This window comes from Montipora capricornis, chromosome 8 (assembly GCF_036669925.1).
Source record: "Montipora capricornis isolate CH-2021 chromosome 8, ASM3666992v2, whole genome shotgun sequence".
Classification (NCBI taxonomy): domain Eukaryota; kingdom Metazoa; phylum Cnidaria; class Anthozoa; order Scleractinia; family Acroporidae; genus Montipora; species Montipora capricornis.
In genome coordinates, this window is record NC_090890.1 from 16654393 (window position 1) to 16664392 (window position 10000).

The 10000-nt window shown below is 46.3% G+C and overlaps 2 protein-coding genes across 2 annotated transcripts in view; one reads left to right on the forward strand and one right to left on the reverse strand.

Moving 5' to 3' along the window:
- The window catches only part of LOC138013755 (uncharacterized), a 1243-nt gene extending 338 nt beyond the window's left edge, over positions 1–905 (forward strand). Inside the window, exon 1 of the mRNA XM_068860827.1 lies at positions 1–905. This exon is cut by the window's left edge and continues 338 nt beyond it. Coding sequence (XP_068716928.1) covers positions 1–895 — 895 coding nt within the window. The 3' untranslated portion in view covers positions 896–905.
- A 506-nt stretch (positions 906–1411) lies between these two features.
- LOC138013757 (uncharacterized) lies at positions 1412–2023 on the reverse strand. The gene has a single exon (XM_068860828.1). It carries the CDS (start codon positions 2021–2023, stop codon positions 1412–1414), a length of 612 nt encoding a protein of 203 aa, XP_068716929.1.
- Between the last annotated feature and the right edge of the window lie 7977 nt (positions 2024–10000).

The window sequence follows — 10000 nt, forward strand, 5'->3', positions numbered from 1 at the left end:
ACCTGTATGTGTTATGAGCAGTGGAGAGGCCATCCCACCGCAACGCGTGAAGGGAGTGCTGAAAGAATGGGTGGAGGAGAAGTATGAGAGGGACGTACGCGGCCTAGAATGGCAGGGGAAGCTGCTGAGAGAGAGAAAGGACGATGAACAGCTGTGCACGAACGGATGTTTCAGCTGGCTGAGTACATGGAGATCATGTCCCACGTATACTATTGCTGGTGCGTTTGAACTGTACGAGCAACTTTTGCCAACAAAGCTCTACCCTAGCAAAAAGACTCACACAAGTTGCTCTGGGGATGTGAAGTGTAGAATATGTGACCACGCCCAAGAGAGTGTCTCTCATATCCTGTCCGGGTGCACTGCGTTGGCTCAGACCAAGTATTTGTTCAGACACAACATGGCTCTAAGGGTCCTGTTTTATGAGATCTTACATGACCAGGGTCTTCTCGAGGAACTACCACCGTGGTACTCGCCAGTAATGCCCAAGCCGGAGTACAGGTCAGAACAAGTGGAAGCATGGTGGGATGTACCCGTGTATGCGGACCACCAGGAGGTTCGAGCCAACCGTGTAGACGCGAGGATTGTGGATCATGCAAACAAGAAAGTGCTGACCTTAGAGATAAGCTGCCCTTGGATTAGTAACCGAGAGAAAAAGAGCGAGGAGAAGACGATGAAGTATGGCCCGTTAAGGTGGGAATTGAAGCAGCAGTATAGAGGTTACGAGGTGATTCAACATAACATTATCATGGACGTGTTGGGAGGCTGGTCGAGAGAAACCGAAACCCCAATTCAATCACTGGTAGGACGTAAGGCGAATCAAGTTTTAGAGGCCATGCAAAAGGCAGTCTTGTCGTCATCCCTAAATATAGCGAGGACTTTCAAGGTTATGATATGAAGACCTAAGATCAAAGCCTGACTATCAGCCACGAAGAACGAGAGACATTACAGACATTTATATGCCTAGATTATAGTTTTTAGTCATGTAGATATATATATATATATTTTTTTTTTTATTTTTCATTTTTTTATACTCATTTGGTTATTCCTTTTACGTTTCACTTGTGCGCACAGGTTACGCTTAGCGCCCTGTGTCGCTTTATAACACTGTGCATACAGATAGTTTTACTGCATAATAATAATACATTTATATAGCGCTTCACTATAAATATGTGATGGTGCTATTTACAAGTGAAATTGGTTAAAGTTAAAAAAAATTAAAATTATACGTAAAATTACATTACAATAAAATTATCTTATCTGAAAACCAATCTAAATAATTAAAAATATATTGATTACTCTAAGTAAAATGTCATTTTTTGGATATTTATATTTATATAAATGACTGTCGCTCATTGATATGCAAGTCTAAATAACAATGTTTTAAGTTCTTTTTTAAACTTTTGTATGCTAGTTATTTGTCTAATATTGTCAGGTAAACTGTTCCACAGTATGGTCCAGATTTGAAGAAAGCCCTGTCTCCAAACGTTTTGCATTTATCTTTTGGAACCAACAGGTGATCTTTGTTTCTGAGGAGGTTATGTCCTTCCGGTTTCACTCTTATCAGAGTTTCCAAATATGAGGGTGCTAGACCATGTACAATTTTGAAAACTGGCAGAGTGATCTTAAAGATAACTCGATATTTTATCGGTAGCCAGTGAACGTCTTTAAACACTCGTGTTATGTGACAATATTTCGGTAAACGGCATATCAACTGAGCAGCTGCATTGAGAACCCTCTGTAGACGTTGTTGTTGGTATTGTGAGACATCATGCAGTAAGGTATTACAGTAATCTAAATGGCAGGTCACGAGTGCATGCACCAGGGTCTTACAGGCCTCATCCGTCAACCATTTTCTTATTTGTCGTAGGTTATAGAGACTGTAGAACATTTTGCTACATATTTTCCCAATGCGATCTCTCATTGTCATGTGCTGGTCGAACCACACAACAAGATTTCGTACACATGTTACGGGTTTAATCATAGCATCACCAACTGTGACACTGTCCACAGAACCGATGATCATAAATTCGGTTTTGGAGTCGCTGATGAATAGTCAGTTTTATCACACAGGTGTGTGATTAAAAAACATGTTTTTTTTATTGAATCTCGAAGTTTGACAAGTGTTCTTTAAAGAAACGAAACTTGGGTAGAGGGTTACGTCGTCCTGGCGGGTCGTAACGGGGTGGAGGGCTTCTGACTGGCTAGGAATCTCTGAGTTCGTTCTTGATGGATGTAACAGGTATCATGTCGCATTAGTCTTTGACTACGTATCCATTGGACAAAGTGGTAGCACTCCACTTGAGGGCAATGATGGAGTAACAGGTCATGGTGTTGACTGCAAGACCCTACAGAAGGCAAACATAGCAGCTCCTCGAACTTGGGACGTCCCAACGTTTCGAGATCGAGGTTGGGGATTTCCAGGTCGTCAACCAGATTCCCTCGGTGCCATTCTTGTAGGCTACTAGAGAACGGTCGGGGGTCTTGTGAAATGGCGCACGTCCGCCAACAGTTCACTGGCTACATGATAAGATTGTCGTGGGTAGTACGGGAGGCCGTGGACGTACTTCTAACAGTAGTAGGCCATGCGTCGGTCCTTGGCGGACAGGTCGGGACAGTGCACACACGGCTTGTAGCGAATGGACCCGTGATGTTGTCCCGTGTGATCGCACCATCCGAGCTGACGTCCGCTGAAAAAACCTTCGAGATCAATGACAATGCACACATTATTCGAAAGGGTGGGTCTTTGTCTTGGCGTACTCATGTTCTGACCACCAACTGGTATCTGGGAAGTGGTTGGGATCGTCGACCCAGTCGAAGAGGTAGCGGCATTCATTGCAATTGGTTTGCGTCTAAGGCGTGCAAAGGTAGTTGGTTCTTGTCGCAACAGCAACACTCGCACAAGAGTCGGTCCAAGAAAGCGTCCAAGTGTCGACAAAACCTATTAGATGCTCGTTGTCGTTGGTCTGCATACCGATCGTATGAGACATGGTTTGGTGTGGTCTTTATGCGAGATGGGGCTTTTATAAGGATTTTGGTAGTGACCTTTGACGCCATCTCAAGAGGAACCAATCAACGAACGGGACACGCCACAGGTGTGACGATCACTTGCGGCAAGTATTATAAAATTCTTGTCAGTTGCAAGAACGAGTACGTCGTGGCAGTACGGAATCGTGTCTTCCGGTAGTTATCCTGGACTAAAGAAACCTGCTAATCGAAGAGGAAAGGTGAAGTCGTGTGTGAGGCAGCCAGACTTTGACAAGATCTGTCCGTTTTGGGTTATGGGTGCCGACAGGTTTCAGACGTGGCCGGACGATATGACGGCTCAACTTCATCCAGATATCAAGCAAGGACCCTGGACTTGTTTCCACGGAGAGAAATTTAAAGTTGCACGAACGGTGAATCCCGAGTCGCCCAATGTATGTCGTTTCTTCCTAAGGTGCCACCAAGAAGAATCGCGCAAGTTCTTCCAATGGTTGGACAGCGAGTGGTCGAATCGTATCATCCAACACCGGCTAGGAAAAGCCAGGCGACGAGGGTACCCTGACGAAGTGGAGCAGTTCAACAAGTTCAAGCGCGGTCAACAGAGAATCAAGAACGAGCTGGAGCGGATGGAGAAGGAGATGGAGACGAAAGTGATTCCTCCTGTGCCTCCTATACCCGATGACAGGTTGAAAAAGGAACTGGAGAAGTTTTACCGAAGGCAGCGATTCTTTGACCACACCAAAAGAATGAAGGAGCTAGACAAACGGGAAGAGCAGTGGTGCCGACAGTTAGAACAGTCCCGTCCCATTACTCCCGGACTGTTAAGGGCATGTTTTGTTGATTTCTTGGTTTGATTCGTATGGATTCTGGAGAGTAGTAGAAAAAGTATAAATAAAATTGTAGGGTGAAACGAAATGTAATAGTGTCACAATGTCTTGTGCCGAGTAGGGTCGTCATGTATTGAGGGTGGGTCTAGAACGATTAGCTCATCTCCCTTATCGCGAAAACGGACGAGAGCTGCATTGATCGGTCTTGACGTGGTTGTGTCTGGAACTCGTGAAAGTTCTCAGAGGAGACGATCAATGGGATGGGTTTCCAACCAAGGAACCCGATCGATGCCATAGCCGAGCTCGCCGCTCTGAAGCAAGAGGGTGACTATAAATGGTCTCATTTTGTAGTGTATCTGGCATGGTTGACGTCAACCGTTGGACCCGAGAGACAGCACTATACGTGGCAGACCCTCAAAAAATGATACCTCAAGGACATTTCAAGTATTCTCGAGTTGACGGTTCGTCTCCTGCTCACCAAGCCATGCCGAAACACCTGCTAGGCGGTGTGGCCAGATATGCCAAGGCACAAGGACTTACATTGGACGAGGCCCGAAAGGAATTGCAAGGGGAATTGGCCAATACGCTTCGCCGACCGGTACGACGATGGTTCAAGACGTCACCTGTTTTGGTGTTTTACAAGGACAATCAATGGCAAGCCGACCTGGTAGACATGCAGGCTCTCAAGAAATGGAATGGTGGGAACCAAGTACGTGTGGGCCGTGCCCATCAAGAACAAGACGGGGGTCGCCGTGACGGAGGCCTTTGAAAAAGTGTTACGACAAGGAGGACGAAAACCGTTGCGTTTACAGACCGATTCCGGTAAAGAGTTTTACAATGCACCATTCAGACGTATGTTGGAAAAAGAAGGCATTCATCATTTCTCGACCCACGTGGATCCCAAGGCGTCCGTGGTCGAACGTTTTAATCGCACGTTGAACCAACGCATGTATCTCAGTGTACTGCCCCAAGTACTCGATGGATGCAATAGGAGTTTTCATCGGAGTATCAGCATGGCACCACGCTACATGACCGACCAGAATGAAGGGAGCGTGTGGACCAAGTTGTACGGCAAACGATTGAAGTCTTTTCCTCGTCCTAAACTCAAGGTGGGCGATTGGGTACGACTCAGTAAGAAACAGTAACAAAGGATATTTACCGGGGTGGACAGAAGAAGTGTTTATGGTCCAACGTGTGGTGCCTGGACCAGTCGTCACGTACAAGCTCAAAGAATGGGACGGGACACCTTTAAAAGGCAGTTTCTACAAAGAGGACGTTCAGAAAGTCACTGTACCCGGCGAAGCCTTGTTACGTGTGGAAAAGATTTTACCATGACGCGGACAAGCCGTGAAAGTCTGTTGGATGGGTTGGCCCAGTAAATACGATAGTTGGGTGCCTCATTCGGCTTTGAAATACGGGCGGATAACTGTCCATGTACTTGTTCGTAGCTAGGAATGACAAGACACGGGGAGGTTGTGGCGTGTTGAGATTGACGGATATCAGTCCTTCATCGACGAGGGTGGAGTTTGTGAAAAAGATCATTGACACGTTGGAACAGAAGTTTCAAGACTCTATGAAGGCAGACGAGACGCCTTACACAGACGTCACGGTGAACGGCAAGACGGTGAAGAGAAAGCTGGGCGTGAAGTTCAAGTGGGACGGGGACGATCTGATGATCGATAATGCATATCATATACATGTCCAATCAGCCCGGTGGAAGTCGATTTGGCTCTGAATATGGGCTGGTTGACGTATCATCCAACATCCTATAATCATCCTTCCTACTTAAGTCGAGGTCCTGATATGCTCATGGAATTCATCAATAAAACAGGACCCAAGGCAGACTACACCAAGGAGACATTTGTCGATGGGATGGACTGCAGCGTAACAGGGCGCCCATCAACGAAGCGTTTGAGAAGGCCAAAAAAGCTAATGTGTCGCAGATGATTGAACGTCCATTGTTCGTCTATGTGAATCTGGTGGAGAGTCAATGGTTGGAGGATTCGCACGACGAACTGCTTTGGACGGTACCCTATAAAAGCGGAGAGGCATGGAGGGAACCCCGTCATGTGCAATACCATCATCTTTGTGTAGCTAGGATCGAAACGGTGCATGTACCTGTGAAGGAGGTGGACGGACGTCCCGTCTCTTTTACCCAGAACCAAACAACGATGATCTGCCTTTATTTTTGTCGTCGTCATGTACTGTATCATTGTGCTCAGTTCCCTGATAACACCACCAGGGCCTTCAAGGTGCGGCTTCCCACTATGATTCAGTTCGATGGAGATTGGGATGTCGGTCTGGTATCTATTTACATGCCCGATCGAGGTCTGGACCTGAATGAGTTGTTTACAAAAGACAGTAACGATGTGGTGAGGGTTAAGTATCATGTCAAGAATGCTAAGTCCGGTCCATACACACTCCAAAATGAAGGAGCGATTGTGGATGGCATTGGGTTCATGAAAGCCTTGATCGACAAGATCAATTGGCAGATCACATCAACACTAGAATTGACCAGAGGACGTCTTTCGATTGAGGACTCCGCGAGCATCCTATTGAGTCTGGTCGTGGACTGGAGATTCACGAAACTGAACAAAGCCTTCCAGGCCACCGTCAATCATAGTCAGGAATGTTGTTGGTCTACTCGGATGTGGTGGATAGTAACATGGTAGGAGACTCTGAACATCCTCTGGTGTGAGAAGTCCATTATAATGGAAACGGTGGGGGTAGCGTGTACTTTGAGCCGGTGCACATTCAACGGATGGCCATGCGACGTCCTTATTTGGACGTGATCGAAGTCAGTGTGGGCGAGAGTACCGGACAACTGGTCTCTTTTGGACAAGCAGGTAGGACCATCGTGACGTTTCAATTCCGGAGAAGACAGCAAGTATAAAAAAGCAGGAACACCGGGAACAAATCATCATCATTGTCACCATGCGTGAGGGTAGTCTGACACGGTATCCTTCCCGGTACCTTTGTGGTCAACAGGGGTCTGGCGTCACGGAAGACATGATCAAGATTGCATCGCCCATGTTGTTGAATGCTTTGCAATCGAGACTTCACGTGGCCGCCGGTGGCAAGTCATTAGGCGTGGCAGGACAGGTTGCGGGACAATCCTAGAAACGAAAAGCTGGATCGATTGTGAAAGCGGGCATCAAAGCCGGAGGACGACATGCCTATAAAAAAGCATAACAGAGTGGCTTCCGTCTCTGGAACAGGAATCTCAGACCGATGGTCGTGGATTCGTGGTTACGTCGACAACATGCCTATAGTCGACATCAGTCGGCCGCCGCTGTTAAGAAAGGGACGGGTCCTCCATTTCAGTACAGTGGTTGGCTGGGTACGAACGTATCAGGACCTTGGCTCAGTCTATTGGGACGACGACGACCACCACAACGTAGAAGAAGAAGACGAAAAAAGATAAGTCTGGATCTGTTTACCGTGCCTTCGACGAACGTGACCATAGAGGCTTACCGAATGGTTCCCTACAGTCAAGCCATGATGTGTATTGTTCCCACTTTCTCTACGATCCCTGGTTTGGACAAATTTGTCAATTTGGGGCGCAGTTACTTGGGAATCGAATTGAAATTGAATTCGGCTGCAACCATTGTCATCGTGACCGATTTCAACACTGCATTGGATGCCAACAACACCAAGTATGTGTACGCGACCAACAATCTCGCCCATGGGCTCTTCAAGCAGATTAACCTACGACTGGGTGGTGTCTTGATGAGCGAACAGACCAATACGTACATGTACAAGTCGTTCTTGGAAATATTGCTGAACTACGATCGAACTACTGAAGGGTCGACTCTGTTGGCACCTCAAGGTTGGGTAAACTATTTGAACGTGACCAAGCAGTTGGCAGCGGCTGGAGGTGACGACAACATCTCCACGACGCCGGGATGGCGACACAACGAAACCAAAACGCTGAAAAAAGACACAGCTGTGTTCTACTATAATAACAAAGCCATGATGATCGTGTACCATGCGAACTGGACGTCTGCTGGTGCCTCGTGTGGAGATCATCCTGGAACTGTTTTGCAACAAGCCCGAGTTCTTTCCTTTTGGCACCAAGACCCGTAGTGCAGGCGTCAAGAACAAGGTCACGCTGGGTAAAGATGACATGAAGGTTTCATCTCTGTCGTTTGAATTTCAATTCGAGTGTCTTCAATGATCTGAAGATCAAGATGGATGTGACAAACCGGTGGGCCAGCTACCCCATCGTCCGAAGTCAAATCTGAACCTTTTCGTTCGATGGAAAAACAACGGCATGGATGGAAGATAATGTGTTCCTGGCCCATGTCCTCGACCGTTTAGTCGTCGGTCTGCTGGACAGTAAAGCGTTTAATGGTGATCTGGAGTATTACCCGTACACCCGACTGTTCAGTTGTGTGACGCATGCAGACGGTCTGACCCAAGTGTGGAAGTGCGAATGAGTACCCCATCCAGTGATGGATCCCTGTTTGATGAGTTTCAATTCGAATGCAGTCCGACAGACTATCATCGGGAGTTGGCCAGGTATTGTGCGCAACGTCGACGACATGGAGGACGCTTCTTGGAATTGAGTGAACGTTTGAGCATGGGCGACCAGATTCCTATGGGTACAGGACCCGCTGGTGTAGGGACCCCTCGTACGTCTCCGCCTGGTGTGGGGAACACCCAATAGGACATGACACCACCGTCATCTCTGGTAGGTGTAGGAACCCCCACAGGTGGCATCAAGACTTTTTGGAAACGTTGGATCAGTGTCGTGTACCCACACCAAGTCCCGACGCTCTCCTGACCGAACTGGGACTAACGGATTGAGTCCACCAGGACAGGCTACCAATACTCTCCAACGACAACTCATGATGTGTTCCCTGTTGGACGGTAGTGTTCCAGCCGCTCAAAGAGCTCAAATTCAATAGGATCATAGTATCTCCAACAAGGATTTACAAGATTTTGCAGCCAACGGTCCTCCCACTCGTCCCATGATAGGACAGAAACGACCACATCAAAGACCTACCACCTTATCCTGCCCGTAGTTCTCCAAGAGGGCGTGGCCGCAGACTTGGGGGCATGGTGGTGGTGGTTCTCCAGGAGGCTCGCCTGGAGGCTCCCCTGGGTCGTCGACTGCTCGATCAAGGCGGATTACAATATCAAGTGGATATGTTAGCTCAAGACGCTCATCAACGCACTGATGGCAGGCAGATTAAGAATATCACGCATACCAATACAGTCACCACCGTGTACACAGACAGAGGTACACCCATGGTACGGTGCACATCCTCGCGAATCAGTAACCCATAAAAGGAGCTCCACAACCTCCCTCTTACTAACATTTCACCATACCCAAGACCCGACGACCACGACGACGGAGACGGCAACATGGAGGCACCCTAACCCTTCCCACTTTGGCCGCTACCGCGGGAAAAGTGGCCCTAAGAGCTGTGGCTGCCGCTGCCCGACGGAAACGGAGTAGTATAGGAGTTGGGGGTACAAGAGCATTTTCAAAATAACAAAGCAAAAATGGGAGAGAGCCTGAAAGGAAGGATTTTCGCATTATGTCCATAACAAGGCGAAGGGGAGGTTTTTCGAAGAAAAAACGATGGCCGTGTTTATATTGTATTTTCAATCTGTTTCACAAAATCTGTTTACACAATTGTACAAAATCTTTTTAGAAAAAAAATTGAAAATTTTTTCCCCAAGTTTTCGCTGTTGAAAACAAATTTGAAAATTTTAAAAACAAATATTGTAACAAAGGATACAATACAAAAACTAAATCAAGAACTGAAATCAAATATTAATCATAAAAATTGAATTTCAAAAACTATATGTTTAATAGAATATAAAGTGCATTTAAATATTCACTAATCAAATGAAACAGGAAGTAATCACCATAGTATGTCATTTAAATTATCTCATAAATATATTTATCGATATATTTTATGAGTAAAGTTTGCCGTGACGTCATGACTTTTCATATTTAATGCCCGTAAGCGTAACTTGTTATGTCATTTTCGTGGATATAGCGCTTGTCATCGAAGCATGACAATGACACTTTATTGAGCTCATAGCTTCCAGTTGATGATTGTTGTTTCGGATGGTTTTCATTTTATGATACATTTGTCTGTTATTAAATAACGTTTGTTTATAGTCTTCATATTTGATTTTTTTTATTACAATCATTTTGATTCCTTTTGCTCTTT

Coding starts and splice junctions, on each gene's coding strand:
- LOC138013757 (XM_068860828.1), bottom strand. CDS start 2,023: ATGATCATCGGTTCTGTGGACAGTGTCACAGTTGGTGATGCTATGATT.